The 23082-nt window shown below is 38.6% G+C and overlaps 2 protein-coding genes across 2 annotated transcripts; one reads left to right on the forward strand and one right to left on the reverse strand.

Annotated features, from left to right (window-relative positions):
• Nucleotides 1-981: 981 nt before the first annotated feature.
• il17ra1a (interleukin 17 receptor A1a) lies at nucleotides 982-13787 on the forward strand. The gene is made up of 11 exons (XM_059326279.1): nucleotides 982-1228; nucleotides 1880-1904; nucleotides 2207-2353; nucleotides 2901-3022; nucleotides 4104-4230; nucleotides 4663-4710; nucleotides 4797-4951; nucleotides 8430-8504; nucleotides 8631-8700; nucleotides 9814-9930; nucleotides 10097-13787. Exons 1-11 carry the CDS (start codon nucleotides 1133-1135, stop codon nucleotides 11569-11571), a joined length of 2457 nt encoding a protein of 818 aa, XP_059182262.1. The 5' UTR covers nucleotides 982-1132; the 3' UTR covers nucleotides 11572-13787.
• A 1678-nt stretch (nucleotides 13788-15465) lies between these two features.
• On the reverse strand, nucleotides 15466-21758 carry tmem121b (transmembrane protein 121B). Its single transcript, XM_059326324.1, has one exon. It carries the CDS (start codon nucleotides 21548-21550, stop codon nucleotides 20372-20374), a length of 1179 nt encoding a protein of 392 aa, XP_059182307.1. The 5' UTR covers nucleotides 21551-21758; the 3' UTR covers nucleotides 15466-20371.
• Between the last annotated feature and the right edge of the window lie 1324 nt (nucleotides 21759-23082).

Genomic DNA, 23082 nt, shown 5'->3' on the forward strand with positions numbered 1-23082 from the left:
GATGAAGAGAAAAGATCAAGCAGAAATGTGTCACTTTGTGTGTGAAAACACAGAAACATGTTCCTACTAGCCCACACAACAGGAAGAGGTCTGAGTCACTATTCATGTTGCATTCATGGTCTATAGAAGATTAGTATGTGCACTGTTGATATGTAAAATAAAATTAATCTGGAAGGACATTTAAGACATTGAGCTGATTGCCATTTTCTGTTGAAAATGGTACAGGACACTATCTCAACGGTTTCTAACTCTATTCTTTACAACACACCTGAACGCTAACCCTGAAAAAAATGTTGCCAAACAAAATAAGAACCCCAACCTCACTCTGATGACATGTTTATGTTAAATAGGACAGCTAGTAAAATGGGATGGTCACTCAAGAAAGGAGACTAAATAGGCCCCTAATTTAGCTAACTTTAAAAGCAAATGTATTTCATGTTAATTTTTTTAAACGGTTGATTAATGTATCCTAACTAAATGTATGGACATCAAGGATGGCTCATTTCAAACTATTGGGGCTTTTAACATGGTCAATTGCATCATCTATAATATTTTTAAATGACACAAATACTAAAAAGGTCTGTAATATGAAAGGGTAGGAGCAATAACACAGTAACTCATGATTTTTTCCCCCTGATATCCTAAAAAAAATGCTTTTCCTTAAGAATAATGCCCCATTTTACCTGAATGCATTAAATTGTCACTCAAAAGAAGAAATCAATTGTTTTTGATTGATTATTTCATAAAGGACTTGCAAAATGATGTGTAGAATCAATGCAATAGCATGATTAGTGACTTAAAGAGCTCAACAAATGAAACTTAAATTTGTCCCTTTTTACCCGATGTCCCAAATTACCTTACTTCATCCAGTGTCAGCAATTTAATGTCCGTTCTGCAATAATAACAAGAAAGCTAGTGCTCTATATTCCCAAGTGACGTGAACGCACCATGTAGGCCTAACTTACTGTAAACAGCAGGTGATTTACATAGAGAGCAGGAAGTTTTTCATTAATCAGCAGCAGTGTCACCCGTGCTCTCGTTGTATTTTCGCTTTTGTTTAGCGGTTTAAAACTCTGAATCTGAAATGTTTTGTAATAGCAGTGACTTTGACTGACAGTTTTCTTACTTCACAATGATTCTTTTTAAACTACTCTTAGTGTTCATGTGTGTGTCGCTGTCGTCCGCGGTGAGGATTTTACAATGGCCTCCTCTCAACTGCTCTCAACAGGTAAGCTTGTTTTGTCGGACGTGTTGTTAGTAAGAATGTCATGTAGTATACCTATATTTTTGTATACAACAGCACTGTAACTATTCTGTGTTTTTGAAATAGTATTTTAAATGACGGAATGGAAATTGCTGGTTTGCGTAGTGTAATAATTAACTATTTTGTTGCTATGGTTGAATGAATAGGCTCATGTAACAATGTATAAAATGAAAAGAACATATCACATAATCTACTTAATCCACTTTTTAAGTTGTAAAACTTATTTAGATTCTAGGGTTCGCTTGTTACCATGTGGTTGTGTACAGAGATATTCATACAGCATATTCACGCCAAGAATTAATCATCGAAAGTATCGATCATGTGATTTCCTGTAAAGTATTCCAACTTAAGTGAGCCCTTCTAACAATTAAAAAAACAACATTGCCAAAGCATTTAAAATACAAGAATATCAATCAACATTGCACAATTACAATAATGTAAATAATACATTATTAAAATTGATTTAAATTAATTTATATATATATATATATATATATATATATATATATATATATATATATATATATATACTTTGTGTAGTTGGTGTAAAGTTTATATATGTTAAGTGGACAATATCTGTAGTTCTCATTTCTAATTTCTTTTTCCCTGCCACAGGGTTTGAAGTGTAGCGTCACCACAAGTGAGTGAATCTGACTCTTATTCCTACTGTAATGTTTCTGCAACTGTCATTTTTTAAGTACACATAGAAAAGTGCTGTTTATTATTGTGTAACCTAATATCCACACATGTAGTCACCAATATTAGGTACAAACTCAATCTAAAAATCTGAACATTGGTTTTCTACAAAACTCTGCCCTTAACTAACCCAGTGTGGAACACTTTGTCACATTTAAATTAATAAATAACAAATGAAGACATGAATGATAGACTGTGCATGTAATGTCAGGGTTTGCAGCTCTCTGACTTTCTCTCCCTGTGCAGGTAACTGTATGGACAGTAAATGGCTGGATGTTCATGAGTACACTCCCAGCGGTCCAGAGGGGCTGCAGGTGTCTGTGGACACCAGGCAGGATGAGACAGGACACCTGCACCCTGTACTGGTTGCTAACTGGAAGATAAAGGATGATGGTGAGTCCGTCTGCTGTCTCAAGTAGTGTCTTAAGAAGTAGATGAGAAAAAGGATATTTAACCCCTTAACGCCTGCTGTCGCAAATATGCGACAAACCGTTTGACTCAGTCAACCAGCCGAGATAGCGTCTGCATTCCCCCAATGCCGGTTGAATACCTGCTGTTGCAGGTTTATATAAATAAACGAGGGTGAATAAATAAAACATTGTTTTTTCACTGTTATATTACTGTGTTATTGTTATCCTATTATTGACCATTATGCCTGCTGTAGCAAATTTGCAACATACCAAATTGACCCCAAATTGACCATTATGCCTGTTGTCGCAAATTTGCAACATACCAAAATTTCTATTTATTTTTTGTGCAAAAGTGAAATTAATAATCTCAACATTATTTACCATCTACTTAAAGGCAAAAACACACATAAAACATTTTTTTTATATACAGCTATATAAATTCAGGCGTTAAGGGGTTAAGACTTCAGTTTAGCTTCATTTGATGTAATGTAGTGAAGACAGGAAGTGACCTCTGCTGTGTTTCTCCTCAGGCAGTATTAGTAAGCTGAGAGCCACCGAGCTTCACGTTCTGGTAGCGTCCACCAACCAGAACCTGTGTGTCCGATACTCCTTCAAAGACAAGCTTCCAATGAGGAATCCGTCAGAGGAACAGGTGAGTGGCTCTTAACAACTTAGATATTTAAATAAATGTCATGGCCATATTTCATTTTATTATATATTCTTTCAGATCAGTTGACTCCAGCCTTCTGAACTTTGACATTTACAGAATGAAATACTTTATATAATACTCCCTGAGAAACCCATGGAGAAAAGCAGAGCTGCACAATGTTGTTTCTTAAGCCCATAAACTTCGACTCCTTTTTTTCCCCAGAAGTAGTAGCACACTTATTTTTAATGCGACAGACAGGATATGGATGTCACATGAAAATATGAAAATTCTTGTATACCATATCTTGTCAGGAAGGGGCTTTGATCTTGATCTTGGCTTGTGTTGTGTAAACTCTGAAATGTACGTCGCTTTGGATAAATCATCTGCTAAATGATGTTGTAGTATTGAATTGTAGTATTATAAATAATGCTCCAGATTTAGGCTAAATTTAATGAGGGAGAAACTGATATTTTTAAATGGATCACATGAACTCTGACCTCAAGATGTCTGAAGGAAAATGGCTTCTGTAGGTCACCACAAGGCTTCACCTTATATACATGCCCACTTTATGCTAATACCATGCAGTTTGAGGTAAAAAACTATGCAGTTTTTCTCATATAGTACAAATGTGTTATTTAAACGTATTGTATTTGAATATTTCTGCATATTGGGTCCCTAAACAGTCTTGGACTTGCATAAATTGGATAAGGCTGGAAAACTGAGAATCTTGTGGATTCAAAGAGCCCAATTATTATTATTATTTTTATTTTTTTTATTTTATTTTTTTTTACAATTTTATTAGTTCTCCATTGGTGAAAAATGGTTACATTTAGCACCTAATCTGTTTAACAAATTGTATTAACCAACAAGTTCCTGCAACCTTTGATTTAATGATTAATTAATTTGATTCTTTTTAAATTACAAGTTGATAATGAGAAAAACTTGACACAGTGCTGTACTGCAAGAGAAAATGTTGTATATGTGAATAAGTTGTGAAACATAATTACTAATAAAGATATACTTTTAAAAAAAACAGTCATTGAAGTTGAATTTTCTAACAAACAATATTTTCCTGTGTTTTCAGTGGTCGTTCTCAGCTAATATGCTGATCTTGGACCCAGGTCGGGAATACCACGTCTCTGTCGTCAACATCCCTAAACCAGAGATTGGCCACACCCCGTATGATGTCAGCGCTGATGTCAAAGTTCCTGGTGAGTTTATGTATTGAGCAATTGCACATGGAAGAGTTCCTGGCACTGTTGGGTGAATTTATGAGTGGGTTGAGTTTCATTTGAATTAATGTATTTCCTTATTTGTTTAGTCAAATGTATCTCATTCCAGGTTTCTTATTTGTCCATTTATTTGTGCAATCAGTCTGTTGTCTGTGTGGGTGGAGCCCAAATTAAATTACCTGGAATATACAGGATGATGTACAGTATATATATATACTGAAATATGAACCATCTGACACCATGGCAGCTTTAGAAATCATGGGCGGATGATTCATACAACTCTTACGCAATTTCATAAACCAAAAACAGCTCTGTTTTTTTAGATGAAATAAACAAACCAGGGAGATTTGGTGCATCCGGTGTCATCTTCACTTTGCAGAACTTTGACTTTTCTTGTTTTGTTTTTCTCAGATTGTCTCGATCCCACAATGCAGATGACCCAGTTTTGCATAGAGAGAGGTGAGTCCCTGATATTCTAATGTCCAGTAAGAGTAAGTACGTCACATGAAGCACTTCTAACATGTTGTCTCGTTGCTGTACTGCAGGAAGTCTGTGGCAGCCTAACATCAGTCTGGCTCAAACCACTGCAGTGGATAACACATCTGTACTGGCTGTCAGCTTCACTCCTGACACACTCTGTGAGGAGTACATAGTTAAAGTCAGCTGCTCTTCTACCGACCAGGTAGTCCGTACATATAAGGTAAGGTCACAGCATGATGAACATTCAACTGCCTTTGTATTGAGTAGCCTTTGTGCTGTAGGCTGTCTCGCACAGAAGATAAATGCATTTTCCTTGTGATTTGACCCAGAACATTACTGTATGTGCTCATTACAACATCCTGTGTACCTTAACCTAGTTTTTACCCCAGTTTTTTTTCTTCATATCAGAACAGGAAACTTTGTCCTGCATCTCTGTGCACTATTTTTCAACTCATGGTAGAAATGGCTGCTCATTATATTTGCAAACCACTTGTCCCCCCCCCTTTCCTATTTTAGGACTAAACATTTTACAGAGTAGCATCAAGGGCTATTTTAGCCGTCTTTACTATTAACGCCAACAAAAATATTTGACAGGTAAACCTGCTACCAACCAAGCTGTACTCTGTATTTATTTAAGGGTTATTTTTATCACACTGCTTTAGTCTATATTTTATAAGCATACAGTCATGGAAAAAAAATATTAGACCACTCTAGTTTCCTTCAATTTCTTGTTCTTTAATGCCTGGTATAACTAAAGGTATATTTGTGTGGACAAATATAATGATAACAACAAAAATAGCTCATAAGAGTATAATTTAAGAGCTGATATCAAGCCATTTCCATGGTTTTCTTGATAATGATTTTGGTTATTAAAAAGATTTTCCACAAGACTGCCCCATGTTACTGTAATACTCATTTCAGCGACAAAAGGCTGAAGTGTATCACGTTCTAAACACTGTTCAGGACTAACACCGCATTCACATGAGATCAGGTGGAGTTGCGCAACAGTGCAGGGGCTCATTTAAAGGCCAACTCCATCTGCGTTCTTTTGGGGGGTTTTGAAATGGAATCGCCCACTCAGACGGAGCAAATAGCAGTGACGTAAGTGACCACAATGTTAGCTGTTCACAGCACAGAATGTATGTTGTGGACACCCAATTAGGTCAAATCCAAAAGAACATACAATGACAAAAAACACATACATTTAGGAGCAGAAGGTCAATAAAAGGTAATACGATAAAAATGAGTCTTAAGAAGAGATTTAAAATATGACAAAGTACTGAGGTGGATGGTAAAGTCACTTCTGCATTCTTCCAGGTTAAAAAACTGATTTGGTTGATAGACTGTCTGACGGTGTGGAAATATTCTAACATTTTACTGCAGTCCCTGTCTACAGTACTATACAGGGTGTCCCTAAAGTCTCTTTACAATTAAAAAAAATATTACAAAGGCAAATGATGAGATATCTTACTCAGATTTGTATGTACTCAGTGGTTATCAAAGTTTTTAATCGCATTGCATTTGTGTGTTTCAGGTACTCTGTTGATTGATTTTGATTTGATTTGAAATAGGTAGTGGTAAATGAACCCCTATGAAAATAGCTACTCCTCAAGAGAAGGCACAATGTGTATCATGTCTTATTTAAACAAAAAAAGCTGGTAATACTTTACAATAACCAACTAAGTAATGTTTATAGATGGTTTATAAACCAATTATTAACCATTTACAAAGTGCTATACATATTTAATCTTTAAATGTTTTCAACCAATTTCTTGAAGGTATATAAATCATTTCAAAATCATTAACATACTTAATATGGTGTTAAAAATGTTATAATGAGTGCAACTAAAACTATTAATAAACTATAAATTATAATGCAATTGTTTGTTAAGGGTAAAGTAACTATAAACTTACATTCATAAACTATCTATTTGTCATTTATAAATTATTTAGTTAGTTAAATATTAATAAATGATGTATTTACCATTCTAAATGGCCTATATACGGTTTATAAATGATGATTAAACATTAATAAACTATCTGTTTAACATTTATAAATGATGGTTATTGTAAAGTGTTACCAAAAATCTTTCTGTGGGGTTATGTTAAAGCTATGGTGTATCGAACAAAGATACAGGACATCACTGACTTAAAGCAAAAGATCATTGATGCCATTGCGACCATTGATGATTCTATTCTACACCGAACATGGCAAGAAATCGAGTACCTAACCCTAACCCATGTAGAGGTGTATTAAATGAGGCAAAAACCACTTCAATATCTACTCCTCATTTTGTAATAATTTCCACATATTTGTCTGTTCATTTGCTTTTGTAATAATTGTTTTACGTTGTAAAGAGACTTTAAGGACACCCTGTATATCATTCTCTTGAAAGAGACCAGACTCAATCTGTTTGTTTGTGTTGTTGTGTGACTTTTGGTCTCAGCTCCACAGCAGTATGTTGCTTAGCTTCTGTCTGCTTCTCCAAACAAGGAATGTATACCGACTGCTGTTGGTAATGCACACTGGCTATGGGTATGGATATAGATTTATCAACATAATCAGGTCAGGTGTCAGGTCACAAGGAAAATGTTTTTGGGAAAGGTTTGGGAAAATAGCATTTTGTCGCTAAACATACATACACTACCGGTCAAAAGTTTTAGAACACCCCAATTTTTCCAGTTTTTTATTGAAATTCAAGCAGTTCAAGTCAAATGAACAGCTTGAAAGGGTACAAAGGTAAGTGGTGAACTGCCAGAGGTAAATAAAAAAAGGTAAGCTTAACCAAAACTGGAAAATAATGTACATTTCAGAATTATACAAGTAGGCCTTTTTCAGGGAACAAGAAATGGGTTAACAACTTAACTCTATGGAGTCTTGGGCTATTTTGTTCATTTTTGAATTCTTTTCATGTCTTTGTAAGTCATTTTGTGTCTTTTTTTTTTTGTCATTTTGTTTCTTTTTTTAGTCATTTTGTGTCTTTTGGTGTCTTTTTTTGTCATTTTGTGTATTTTTTTGGTCATTTTGTGTCTTTTTTTTAGTCCTTTAGTCCAACATAAAATGTGATTTTGAATCTTTTTTTTTACTTTCAAAACACTATCATGCTCAATAAAGAATTTTAGATGTTGCAAATGTGCATTCATTTCAGAGTACACTGAGACATTAAACTGCATAATTTTCAATTAAATTCTGGAAAAGTTGGTGTGTTCTAAAACTTTTGACCAGTAGTGTATTTCGACCAAAATGATAATGTTTGAATTTGAATACATATGTAACAATACTGGGAGGTTGTTTTCTCCCACCGGACCGCTGGTTACATGATTGGCCACCGCAGCATGATTTGGGGAAGTGTTTCTCAAAATCTGAGTCCGTCTCAACTCCTCTGGCGCAGGCCTCTGTGTTTAAATCTGGCATCTCACTACAGCCACTCAAAAAAACAAATATTTTGATTTCAATGCACTCTGTACACACGGCCAAATCCACACAAGTACAATTTAGTTGAACATTTTACTTAGAAATTGTTTTACCAGAATGTTTTTTTCTCACTTGACTCTCAGGACTTCTATAGAAAGGTGTACCAGAATTTTAGTCAATTCAAATGTTTACAATGTTTGATTGTCGTCTCCTCTTTTCTGATCAATACACTTCAAAGCTGTGCCTCAATGATAAAACTAATGAATAAAACTCTCTTCTCCAGGCTAGTCAGAGGACCCTGAATGTTACATTTAACCTGGATAAATGGCCCAGCTATTGTTGCAAGTTTGATGCTGAGGTAAATAATTTCAAATCTATTTGTCTGAGTGATGTTAGTGTGTAACTACACTGTTATTTCTTTTTCAATCTGGTGATTAGTCATAATGGCATTAATTAACATAATGTTATTCTTGATTCACTGCAGATCAAACCTCTTTTCCCACAATGTGGCAATGACTGCACCCGCCGAAAGAGAATTCGGGATATTTGTCCTGGTATGTTGGCAGGTCAGGAATTGAAATATAGTTTATATATATTATAATATCATGTTTATATAGGAGAGTGACTGGATGCTCTATCTGGTGATTAAGGTACAACACGTCTTAGCCTAAAAAACACAACCAAATAAGATAAGATAAGCCTTTATTGATCCCAGAGGGGAAATTTGTTTTTGTCAGCAGCACAAGGAGGAAACAAAAGTTTGTGAGCTCCACCGGCAGCGCGAACTCTGTTCTCCACATTCCTCACATTCCCAGCCCAATACAACATAATCTGTCTATCATTTTTACGGGCAGAATGTGTCCTTTCCTAAAATGTGTTTCCTCAATTCCTTCATCTCTGCACCTCTTCCTTGTTACCTTGAATGTGAGGGACTATTATGTAACTGTGAAAATCAGGAAACAGTTTAGGGGAAAACCTTATTTTTTACTTCCTCATAAAACATGTTAATACTAACAGAAGGTACAGCAAAGGCTGATGGGAATGCTATTAGTTCTGCAGGTATTTATTAACCAAAGTCTAGACTTTTTAGTTTTAGTTTAGTTTTTCTATATTCGAAGAAGAGTCAAAGGTCAGAGTCTGCCATATAGGGCTATAGAAATAAAATTGACCTGACTATTCGACAAATTCTAGTTTTTACCAGTTGACGGCACTAGATTTAATTCAGGCGATCACCTAAGTCAGTAGGTTTCGTCATATGGGAACAAACTCCTATAGCTAGAGCTTATTTATAGGCCTAGGCCATACTGAATAACATGTTTAAAATTAAAGTTTGCTACTTCAGATCAGATCTGTCTATGTGTTCCAAGGCAGAATTAATCTAGATATAAATTGGACTAAATGTGAACGATCCATCATGTCGTCATGGATCGTTAAATGAAAGATGACATTTAACTGCATAATTACTCAAAATTAAAGATGAATATTGTTAACATCATTTTCAGCTTAGGCAACCAAAAGCTGACTTCAAGTTGCCACCCTGCCACCACTTTTACAAGTTTGCATTGAGCCCCGTAATTTACTTTTCTATCCCTATAGCCACTATCCAGACTAAAGCAACTCCTCATCGGAAATGCTAATCAATGAACTGTGCTTTTTATTTTCCACAGTAAAGCCAACAGGTGCCCCTGGGTCCTATGTCCCTGTGTACACATTTGTCATCCTTGGAGTGGTGTTGACATCTTTTGTGATGGCAGTAGTTATGTACATCCTCTGCCGGAAGCAAGGTTAGTCACACATATTCTTATTTTTCAGGTCTAGTTCTATTGTCTTCTGACTTTAAAATTAATTTAATTGAATAAGGAAAATTGATTTTGTTCATTTGTGCCTCAAGTGCTATTCATTTTAAACTACTCTTAATTTTCTGATCGCTTTTATTTTTTGCACTTTTAGGCAAACCTGGTGATACTGCAGCACCTGGGAAAGGTGTGATTACGCAGCCACATCCACTTAAACAACCTCCCAAAGTGCTGGTCATCTACTCCCAGGACCACCACCTCTACAGGGACGTGGTGCTCAAGCTCTGTGCCTTCCTCCGGGCCAAGTGTGGCACCGAGGTGCTGGCTGACCTGTTAGACTCCACCTCGGTCGGCATGGTGGGTCGCGTCCGTTGGCTTGAGTGGCAGCGACAACAGCTTAAAAATCCTTCTGACAAAATACTGGTGCTGTGCTCGCGAGGTGTCCAGGCAAAGTGGAGGGCCTTGTGCGGTCAAGGTCGGGTGACGCTAAGGGAAGATGCTCTCTCCCCTACTGACGACATGCTTACTCCCTTTCTCAACCTCTTCCTACCTGACATGCATCAGGCAGGCATGCTGGGCAAGTACATGGTGGCCTACTTCGATGACATCAGCACGGAAAAAGACGTGCCATCGGTTTTTGATATTGCAGTCAAGTACAAGCTGATGAAGCATTTCGAAGAGCTCTTCTTCCGCATCCTGAACTTTGAGAAGTATCAGCCAGGTCAGGTGACCCATATCAAAGGCATTGGTGCGGATGAATATTTTGAGTGTCCCTCAGGTAGAGCCCTTAAGGATGCCATTGAAACCTTCCAGGCCTACCAGTTGGGAAATCCTGATTGGTTTGAAAAGGAGTGTGTGAACAGTGAGGACGAGATCAGAGCTGAGGCAAACCAGCTCATCGAACAGCTGCAGATCCCTCCAGTCCTAGAGTGTGTTCCTCTAATCAGGGACGGGCGTCCTGTCCACGTCCATGAGGTGGAAATCAATGAAAATCTCGACAGCATTCATGTCCTTATACCTGAACTGAACCCAGGGTGCGAGCTGTCCTCAGTGGCAGAACTGACACCAGTAGTGAACCCCGAGTGCGAACCCCTGTATCTGTCAAACCTGGACGAAGTGTTGACAGACCACCTGTATCCACACAGCCCCAGTCCAGAATCTGCCTACATAGTTGAGCCTGTTTTGAACAACCCGCAACCACCAAGACAGAACTGGCTCTCCCTCGAAGAAGAACGCTCCGGTCAAATTCCCACTGAGGATGAGGAAGAGGATTCCCTGCTACCTATGAGCCACTGCTCCGCTCATTTGGACCACGGTAGCTCGGACCTAGAGCTACAGAACTTCCTGGACTCAACACCTCAAGAATCCTCACATACCAGCATGCAGAGGGATTATTTCCCTCCACACGAAATCGTCCACTCACAGCCTGTGGAGATGGAAGAGGACGAGGTCCTGGAGCCCAGTGGAAAGGGTCCAAGCAGTGGATCTGATCAAGGCTACATCTCCAAAATGTCCTCACAGCATGAGCCTCCTTTCAAAGAGGATCCACTGGTGGCTCTGAGAAGACTGCAGGAGGAGCTGCTTCTAAACAATTTCGGATACTCTGACATCAGTCTTGAAGGGAACTGATGCTCACAGTCCAATGTCCAGCCACAGAAATAAGTACTAAACTTTCACTTGCTTTAACTGGCATCACCTGCATGCATGAAGGAGGGTGTATGAGCTCCAAACACAGAGATGGTGCTTCTGTGGCCAATAGTGTGGGGCTTACATGTTACTTATAAAACATATGTTATTAATATGTTGTTTGATCAAAACTGATGAAGACAAATCAACATGAGCATGCCTTAATGGAACAAAGAGGAAGACACAGTGACTGTACGCTGAGAGTTGTTTAATGTCAGTTTTTGTAATGGGTTGTGAATTTGTTGTATTCAAGCCAAAAGGATTGTTTAAATGCACGTTGCACCTGGCTCATCACTTGCAGAAGATTGCAAAGTTGGATAAGCAACCTATGTAAAGCAACAACTGATCAGGGGATCCTCATTCTGAACAGATAGAAGATTTAAGACGACGTAGATTCTTACACAATCTTAAGACCCATCTTGTATAGCAGTCCTGATCAAATCTTTTATTATTATCTTTTCAGTTTATATTGTGCTGACATGGTACATTTTACTTCATCAAGGGCCCGTTAAAGCTACAGTTGGTAACTTGGCAAAAAAAATGCCATAATTTGAATTAAAGTGAGATCTCCCTCCCTCCACGCTAACAATGTGTTCTGAAAACATCTGAGGTAAGAAAAAGGCAACATAGTCTTGATTCATATTTGATCAGCACTTCTTAGTTCATTCAGTCAGCGACATGATTGACAGCTGCATTCAAGACTGCTTGGCTCTGATTGGCTGTTTGCATTTAGGCGCAATGGAGTCTTGAGACAGAGGAATGATTTTTTTCACAGATTATCTGTCTCATGTCACTGTCAAGATAGTTTTCACAAATATAACAAATACCTATTTATATAATATTCACCAGCTTTAACTAATCTATACACAACACACAGAGAATGGGAGAAACAGAGGGGTCATCATGGGCCTATAGCTAATTATGTCCAAATGAAGCTTCATGACCCATTAGGGTATAGGCACACATAAGGGAATGCAGGCAAGTGCCCAGGCGATTTTTTCGTTGAAGGCAGGCAGTGCAGGATGTACCGGAGACGGAAATCAGTTGCTGGTTTTTCGTCTGTTTTGACAGCCAAGTGGGGTCAACCACAAACAGACACACATGTCTTGATGTTATTATTGTGAGGCTGCAACTTGGCTGCTCAGAGTTCACCAAAGTTAAACTGGACGTGATGCGAAGATACGACTTTGCTTTGCCACAGAAAGCATGATAATCGCCAATGTTAAATTTGTTGATCTGAGACCGTGACCCTAGTTGTATTTGTTGACCCCACTATATGGCGATTATAGTTTAAAGAAACAGCTCAACTCTGTCTGCCTTCAACTCTTTGTTAAACAGAGAGGGCCATCTAGTGGGATCAGAAAATAAAGGAAGTGGTTTATGAAGCTTCATTGGACATCATTACCTACAGCTCATTTTATCCCCAGGACCCACTGTTGATTTAATTAGTTGTTGCTTTGTGTGGAAAATAATATGTGTAATTGTTGAATATTGTTCCAAGTTAATGTGTTGAAGCTTTAAATTGCTGTGTTTTTAAAATATTTTTACTGCAGTTAAACTGCATTGCAGGAAGTATTTTTTATTCATTACTATAAAAATGAAGGCCATTTTAAATAATGTCTCTAACAGCACTTATATTGGTTTCAGGGTCAATGTTTTTCCTTTTAATCAGTAATCTATAATAAATATCAAATACAAATCACTTTGTACAGTATACTTTCCTCAGATTTATTTCAGGTTTCAACCACATAATACTGTGTCTTACATCTACAGACATAGATTGGATTATATCAGTACAGATATACACCACAAAACTTTACAGTACAGGTATTCCTATCTGTAAACAACAGCAATGTTCTTTCCCTGTAAACAAGTTTGAAGAAAAAGAAAACCCATAGAATATAAGACAGGAGACTGTTTCATTGCACATAGGCTAAAGAAGAAAAAACATTTGAATCTGTGTAGCATGATTTGCTCCTTTGAATATCCACGTCCATGAAAGCCTTTGGTAGTTTCAGTGTAATGCACTGTGCTCGTTCATGCAGGTTAAAGGCCCACTATATTTCAGTTTTAAGTTCAATGTAAATAAATGGTCCTGCTTGTGATTGAACTGTGTGGTAAGCTTCATGTGCAAATCTAAATAAAAATTGTAAGAGAGCTTTTGCACAAGCGGAAGTTACATATGCAAAAGTTTAGCAGTTTACTGGCACAAGGAAATAATACAAAATAGTATAAAATATAACATTTTAAATACTTTGGCAATATATGATAAGCAATAAACAAACAAAAGCCATTCTCAGTGCAATATGAGAAACAAAGCCAAGAGAACCACTGAAGCAGTCAACATATATTTGTGTTTATAGCAGCAGCCCTATAATCTGTAATCCTCCACAGAGGCCAAACTTCAGGGTCAACATCACAACAGCAGCTTGGTGTCTAATCAGCAATCCAAAGATCTGAAATATTTATTCATCCAATATTCTATTGGATTTTTTGAGGATGAAGGTTCACTGGTAACAATTAATTTCAATACTGCAAATACCTGAAACCAACTTCACATAGTGTGGGTCAATCCTCCACTTGAATGTCATATGAATGTGGAAGTAAGAGACCTAGACACAACAAGGGAACCAATACAGACAAAAGTACACTAAGGTATGTGAACAGTAGACATACTATTGACCGAGACTTCTCTCAAAGTACGACCTCATAAGTCCTTTGTACAGCAGCTTATTACGACCCATATTAACGTACAGATAGCGGTGCCCTCTAGTGGACATAGTAATTATGACGGTAGCTAAGACAGAAGTACACTTGTTTAAAGCAGCAACCATTCCGGTTACGCATTAGGACTTGTTAATCTCCTGCAACTAGTGAAGTCGATAATTTTGGAAACACTCCTGGGGTCGTATTTAAGGGTAGGAACAAATTATATTTGAGTTCATATGGTTTAGAGGATTTGTTATATTGGACATACTGCGTACAGTGCAGACTTGTGAAATCGATCTTTACGTAAAGGTGCATTGTTATGCAAGCATTACTTTAGTTTGACGTGATATTCACTGTAATGGTTGGGAAGTTAACGCTTTATCAGGCAAAGATCTATATTTGGTAACTTCAGGCAATATTTCGAGAAAAAAGTAGCAAATTTACTAGATTTAAGTGGCAAATCTACAAGAAAAAAAGTCGCAGATTTAAGAGATTTAAAGTGGCAAATCTGCACGAAAAAAGTTGCAAATTTACGAGAAAAAATGGGGAAAAACCACTTTTTCTCCCAGATTCACCACTTTAACCCTAAATAGAACACTCATTGAAATACTTGCAAATTCCAAATTTCAACCCTAGAGAATATTGGAGGATATTACATACTGCCGGAATGTGTAAAACATACGGAAATAATATTTTGAGAAAAAAGTTTACAAGATTAAAGTGGCAAATCTATGAGAAAAAAATGTGCAGACTTATGAGATTTAAAGTGGTGAATCTGGGAGAAAAAAATTGCTTTTTCCCCACTTTTTTTTGTAAATCTGCGACTTTTTTCACGCAGATTTGCCACTTTAAATCTCTTAAATCTGCAGCTTTTTTTCTTGTAGATTTGCCACTTTAATCTAGTAAATTTGCAACTTTTTTCTCAAAATATTACCTGAAGTTACCAAATATAGTTCTTTGCCTGATAAAGGTTTAAATGTCAATGTTAATTGAAATGATAAGAAATACAGTCTTCCTGGAAAGGCAAAACACAACGACCATAACAGAATGGTCCTTGTGGTGAACTTCCTCCTCATCAGTCCTGACCCTCAGCGGTCCTCCAAAACTGCTCACAAGGCACAACCTCTGACCTTTATACACTGATCGCACACAAAGAGGCAAACAAAGCTGGCAAATTGCACAGATACACCGACTGTGAATTCATAGCAATAAACTATGCGTTTATTCAGCTCCAAAACAATAGGCACTAAAATCAGTTCAGACCCTTCTGACTCATATTGCACAATGTCTTCATTATACATCTTCATATACTTATCTAAGATACTCTGATCAACCATGTGTTACACTGCAAACAAAGAAAAATGGGTGAACTCAAAATTTCAAGGCAACAAACTTCGATAAAATTTTAAGTTGGACAATTAAACTAAATATTTTACATTTTGTTTTTGAGTTTGCTCAACTCTGAATTTCTCTGGCACGATTGTAATGCCGCCATGAATGTCAGCTGATGTTGTGACCACAATTTTGAGTTAGCATTGATACGCTAATGGCTACTCTTGTAGCTGTAACAAGCAGCGCCGCTAGCATCAGTTAGCTGCTAGCATCAGTTAGCCTCCAGCTTTCGCTAATGACCAAATTTCACAACAAAGAAACAAGAGTTAGCAGAACTATTGTCCCTTGTTTTGAACCCCAACTTAAAGATATAAGTAACAATAACTCACAAACTTGTTTTTGAGCATACAACTGGCTTCCTTTGTTGTGCTAACTTACATTATTGCCCTAAATGTCAGTAATTTATATTTCCAAGTTTTACCAAATTAAATCACTGTTTTAGGCCAAAAAATACAAGTTGGCTTTTTTGCAGTGTAGACAGATTACTACAAGCCTATGGAAGCCTAACTCTTGCTGCTACAAAGCTGTAAATAATGCTCTGATTGTCTCCTGTCTCCAACTCATTACTACATCAACTTCTACACACACCATGAAAAAAGGTGCATTTTTAACACACTGTTTGATTCAGTGTGTGTGTCCTTTTCAATATGCTTAAAGCCACAGCTAGGCTATAGTATATAGGTCCAGGCAGGAGAATTTCAGTTGACACCCAACAACTGAACAGAGACGGGGTGGGGAAGTGCTATAGAGGAGGGTAGAGGTGTACAGAGACGTCATTATCTGTATCTGTTGAGCCAACAACATTATCTGTCTCTATATTCAAATAAAAGACAGGACAGGGTGTGGGCTATGTAAGAAGTCACTTTAAATTGGGAAAACATATTTTCTACCCTATAATATTCACTGACAAATCAATTGTTGTGCCTTTAAAGCATCAAACTGATTTAACAATGGCATATAATTAATTATGATATATATTTCCACATCCTCATAATGTACATTTAATTTATCTCCCTCTCTGTCTCTCTCTTTAGTTTTATTATTGACTTCCCCCTTTTACTGGACACTGAACAATCAGAAACTAAAAATAGTTTTTAAAAATCAAAAGGTCCTGGAAATACAAACAACAGTAAAGATATAGAAAAATATTCTTCAGTTCGAGGGAATACTTTTTAATTTCAATGATGCTGTGTTTGAATTAATTTATATTTGGAGTGGGTTTTTGATGGAAAAATTAACACAAAGATACAGATAAAAAAAACTACAGCTTCTAAGCGTCATTCTGATGCACAGGTTGTGGGATTTTGAATGAAATCCAGCGCCCGCAGCAGGCCTTTGTCTCATATCTCCCACACATAACACCTCCTCCTCCTCCATATGAGAGTTTTGACCACAGTCATTGTAATATTTAGGAGAGTATACCCACTTCCTCCTTAGTAACCTACTGTTTGACCTAGTAGTACTAAAACACCACTACAAGCACCACTACACCACTGATGGACATAAATTATTTTTACAAGATTGTTATTTAGGAACATCCCTCCTTTTGTGCCTTCAAAGTCCATGCATCATTTAAATGGAACGTCCAAACAACAGTTTTAGTCTGTTTATTTGGTCTGAACCAACGTGATCGATGTTAGTCATCTCTTTGCATCCCTGTTCAACCAAGTTTTGCATAAAGACTGGAAGCTTGTTAGCCAAGCTCAGAATGACAACAGAGCTCAAATGTAGCAGCTCTGTTATGGGGACAGAACCTTAGAGCTGCTGCATGCAGTTACTGTCCTCCAACACACTGTCTGACCCAAATGAGCATAGATGATATGGTTTATCAGCACCTTCAACTTACAACCATTACAAACATGGGAGAAAATGCATTTTTTCTTTTTCATTTTTTTACTTGCTACATGATAAAAACTTTGATCTTTAAGTACTAGCATTGGTTGTTGCCAATCTTTTAGTGATTTAGATTTAGTGGTACTATAGCAATGGCATGCAGCTGCCTTTCCTTCAGAAAGGACACCAAAGAGGTTGCATGTCAGAAACACATAAACCTGGGTCAAACACTGGGGAGGATGGTCTTGTGGTTGTTGGTCAAACTCCCATTCTAATTGTTAAATGCTTGGTTACATAGTTCGTCCAGCAGAACACCTTTGACTTACAATCTGCTGGCAGCAGCACAAAATGAGAGACAAAAGCTGCTCTCAGTGATGTCAACCCTGTAATGCCGTTCAACATACAGGACAAGAGCTTAAAGTCACTGTAGCAAAATACAGCAGGCGATGAGAAAAGTAACATTTGCATATTGGAGCATAAAACAGCAAACATAACAAACTAATTAGCCTACTCTGTTTGTGCGTTATAACATAAATCAGAGTGCATTGTTAATGTTACATGTATATATCGGCCAATTTATCGATATCAGAATTTTTTACTCCCTTATATCGGTATCAGAATCGGCCCCATAAATCCACTCTCAGTCAAGCTTTAACATCAAGAATCTTAGATCACAAACTGTTTCCGAGTCTGCTGAGCTGTTTTGAATGCTGGGTCGCATCGAAGAAATACTGTCGGCCCATGAATGCATAAATTGTTGTTGTTTTTGGAGAAATTGGGACACACAAAGAGCCCAGCTTTCTCTCAGAGAACTGCAGCTTTTAAAATAATGGATGTCGGAGTGAACAGTAGCCAGTGATCTTTTAGGACTCATGATCCCAGAAGTGAGAGAAGTAGTAAAACAGTAGCACAGCCAGTGATACCAACAGAAACTGCTGTTGGCCCGGGGTCCATTTGAAAAGGGCTGTAGAAAACCTGTTTGTCATGGCACTGTTGGATCTTTATGCATGGCATTAACATACACACGTGTCTATTCTACTCTGAGTACCGGACACAGCATTTCAAACCAGTAGAGATCCACAGACAACACTGTCATCAATAGGAAACACTGGTGTACAATGGGCCCTGGTGAGTCAAACCAGAGGATTCTTCAAATTGCACTTTACATCCCAACACGACACAGAGTCCAGCTGCTGTCTCTACGTACTCCACTCAAGTGCAGTGGTGAAACTCACAGACTGAACACATACAAGTCAACAATATCCAATTCACTACAGTTTGTTCTCCGTTTCTTTTAGGCTATTGCAGGTGTTGGGTTTGACTGTAGCACCTGTAGACTGGTCTGAAAAGGGAGCACTGTAAGGCTGGTACAGATGATGCGTTCCAGACACGTCCAAAAATTGGAAAATCCATCCTACTGTTATGAAAATGTCATCAGCCCCCAAAAGTCTAAATTTCGAGTCGAAACCTTGGAAAGATTAGTCAGCTCCAAGGAGAGAAGCAGTTATCTGACATCATTCAAACATTGCAGAGTACCCTGTAAACAAAATCAAACAGCTTTGAAAATGTTTGATTAACTGGTTAAAGCCAGCTGGTTATGGCTGGATATCAGGCCTTGAGGGGCTCACAGATTGCATATGTTGCAATTACTTTGTGGTAAGGGCCCTAAAGTGTTCTTTGTTTTTATTTTATCCAGTTGTGAGGCCCTTTGTTTAAGAGTCCCTATTTTAGCAGGTGTTTCGAGCCTTGCAGCTGGTACTTGGCAGCATTTAAAGTAGCTGATGATCAGTGACCAGGTATAAAGTTGATGTGTGTAGGATAATGGTGTAGAAATTCATATATGCAAAGAATTCCTGCACACAGCACTAAGATAATAATGTTATTTTATACAGGACTAAAAATCCAGCAGATGCATTGTGAGGTATTAGGCCAAGGACCTCTTTGCAAATTAAAAACATATAAAAATCAAAAGTACAGCTGCACTACTGGTTGTTAATTGGTGAAGGAGTTGGCACTGGCAATAAATCACATTCAGCCCTTAATATACTGTAACCAAAGTACTAAGCAGGGCCCGCGGACACCAGAGGGCCAGCAATAAGAAAATTATAAGTTATTTAACAGTCTTTGGGTTCCTCTCTTCATAAGTAGTCATAAATCATAAGCACCCCATTTAATTATGTTTTTTAATGTATTGTTTTATATTTGCACTTGGCATAAAAGTCAACGTATCAAGGGTAAAATAAATAAATAAATCTCACTTTCTTCTAGTGGAATTTGCCCCTGCATAATTTGTCTATTTTTTTACAAGTTTATCTGAGATTTCTTTTTTCACCCCTATACAATGGAAGTGATTTTAAAAATTCTTAAAGAACACCTCTTAAAACAGCTCTTACTGTGAATATCAAAAGAACACAGAGATAGTTTCATGCTATAAGAACTGTTTCATTTTCATAAAGCAGTTCCAGTTTAAAAAAGAAATGTCTTCAGTATGATCTGTTGATTCACTGTTTGTGGCATGTCATTTTCCAATGCTGTGAGTAGTATACAAACGATTTACCCTTTATAGATAATTAGGCCTCCTTTAAACGTTGCCTTATAATTTACCTTTCCCCACACTGTTTTTTGTATGCTGATATATTGCTGCCTAAATACCTTTCGTGCTGGCCCTTTCAATCAAGCCATCACATTTTCTAAGATCCAAAGTCTGGAAGCAGGAGCTGGGTTTGAAACATGGATTTTCCCATTTCCAGCTGTGTCTGGAACGCAACACGACTTCTCCACGGGCAGTCCCTGTCCCTCAGCCCGGGCTCTAGGACTGGGTGACGGCCAGGGTGTTGACGTATCCGTGCGGACACATGTCGTTCTCGGACACGCAGTGGGAGAACTGGGCCGGGTTGCTGCCGCCGGCCAGCCGCCGGACCCCCCGCACCGCCACGCACTGCTCCACCAGCTCCAGGAGCTTACACACCAAGAAGAAGATGTTTTTGAACATGAACACCGACACCTGCATCTTGTAGACGTAGACCTGGAAACACCTGACTACAAGCAGGGGTGCGTTGACCACCAGGCCCGTGGAGAAGCGGGCCCACAGCCACCGGCAGCGCAGCTCCGACGCCGTCAGCTCGTAAAGCCAGATCACCGGCACGGCCAGGGCCACGAAATACACCGAGATTACGGTGTACTTGAGGTACAGGGTGGGGATCTCGTTCCTCAGCAGCATCTCCACCAGTGTGAAGCTGTCCAGCAGGTCCAGGCAGGTGCTCATGAAGCAGCTCTGGGAGTGGTGCCGCGTCGCCCCGTTTAAATCCTCGATGATGGAGTTGATGAGACAGAAGAGCAGCGGCGCGGACAGCAGCATGATGATCTTGAAGCCAGTCACGCCGCACGGGACCTTGAGCGCGATCAGGTCCAGGATGGACGTCTCCAGGATGAGCACCACCTTCGGAGTGCAGGCGATGACATATATGAGCCAGGCCAGGTAGGCGTAGGTGAACTCCCCGAGGTTGCAGCCGAAGATGGAGCTCTTCTGGTGGAAGCCGCAGGCCCGCTCCCTCTTGCTCCGCGCGTTCTTCATGAAGAAAATCCCCCAGCCCGAGATCACCACCAGATCCGTGGCGATCCATGAGCACCAGTACAGGTCGGTGAAGATGATGAGGTAGAAGTCCAGAATGCCGCCCTGGAAGACGAGGAGGAGGAAGCAGAGCGCCTTGTACAGCAGGCTCCTCTTGGATTTGTGCGCCAGCAGGGGAGCGGTCTGCATGAACTCCCCCGATGTCATGATGCAGGCGGCGGCCGCGGCTGAGGAGACCAGAGGCTGGATGCTGCCGCTCTCCTCCGGGATGATGCTGCCGCTGGTGGTCTGGGTGTCCCGCCTCCTGCTAAGCTGCCCGACTTCCGGAGAAGAGGAGACGGGGGAATCTGGGCAATAGCTCGCTTCGGATCGGAGATAGTCTGCCTTCGGATTGTCGTTCCCAGTTTCTGAGATCATTGTATTTGCGCGGTCGCCTCCCTTTCTCCCCTCTTGCTTGTATCCTGATGCTTTTAAATGTGGAGAGAAAGAGACATGCGCAAAGAAAGGCAGGGAGTCTGATGGGATGGACTACAGCTGATTATATACATCTGGTTATTTTCACGTGTTTATCAATTCATTTTTCAATGCATCATTTATTTGACAAGAAAAACAATAATAATTCAAAATGCATTCAATATACAATGGCCAAAATATTATTACAATGATTTATGTCTCCACTTACTGGATGTCAGTGCTTGAACTCTGACCATTAGACATTTTTGCATATCCATATTACACAGAATGTAGAAGCTGATTTTATGTGTTAGTGTTACCTTTAAGTGCTAAGAGAGTCACATTACCTGCTTGGGGGCCCCAATTAAGGGGAAACATCCATATTAAACATTACCATATTTTCCCTTATTTGTTTTTGTGTGTAAGTCAGTATCAGGTACAACTGTTTTTAAAATTTCTACAGTATTGAGCGACATTGCTGCAGCCAGTAGCTGCGAAATGAGTTATAGACAGGCCCCTACAGAGAAATAAAACAATTTTATTTACATTTTACTTGATCCAGTATGATTTTATTGTGTTTCACTCAAGGAGAAGTCTCATTTTGAAATCATGCTTGGTCTCTTCCTCATTGTCGAAATCAGCTATATTGCAACCAAACCACATGCTTAAAGTTAGGAAAAAAGGGTTAGGTGCCTTATGTGTCAGTATCTGACACCAAGGGCCATAACAAAGTATCAGTATTTGACAAATTGGGACTGAGAAATACTTAAAGGGTTACCTTGCAGCCTGTTTTGCGGCTGCTGGCTTCGGCGCTCTCACTCAAAACTGGACCAGTTTTAAAAATTGAGAGTCACAAAACATGGAACAAAAGGATCCATGTTGAAAATTACTGACTTTTCCTTTTAATCCCCCTTCATCCCACTATGTGTACAGTCTATTAATAGACTTAGTTCACTGGAAGTCATTGGAAACACATTCATTCAGGAATAAAGTACAGGCCAAAAGTTTGGACACACACCTTCTCATTCAATGCGTTTTTCATGACTATTTACATTGTAGATTCTCACTGAAGGCATCAAAACTATGAATGAACACATATGGAATTATGTACTTAACAAAAAGTGTGAAATAACTGAAAACATGTCTTGTATTTTAGATTCCTCAAAGTAGCCACCCTTTGCTTACTAGAATATAAGACATGTTTTCAGTTATTTCACACTTTTTTGTTAAGTACATAATTCCACATGTGTTCATTAACAGTTTTGATGAATTTACAATGTCAGTAGTCATGAAAATAAAGGAAACGCATTGAATGAGAAGGTGTGTCCAAACTTTTGGCCTGTACTGTATGTAAGAATAGAGAGGACTTCAAGGCGAAAATACAACATATGAATTTGATAAAGTGAACAGCCTAGTTAACAGTCTCCTATTTACACTCTGCTGTGTTTGTTCCCACCTGATGAATGAAGTCCAGTATCCACTTTCCTTTAACTCTG

This window comes from Centropristis striata, chromosome 22 (genome assembly GCF_030273125.1).
Source record: "Centropristis striata isolate RG_2023a ecotype Rhode Island chromosome 22, C.striata_1.0, whole genome shotgun sequence".
NCBI lineage: Eukaryota > Metazoa > Chordata > Actinopteri > Perciformes > Serranidae > Centropristis > Centropristis striata.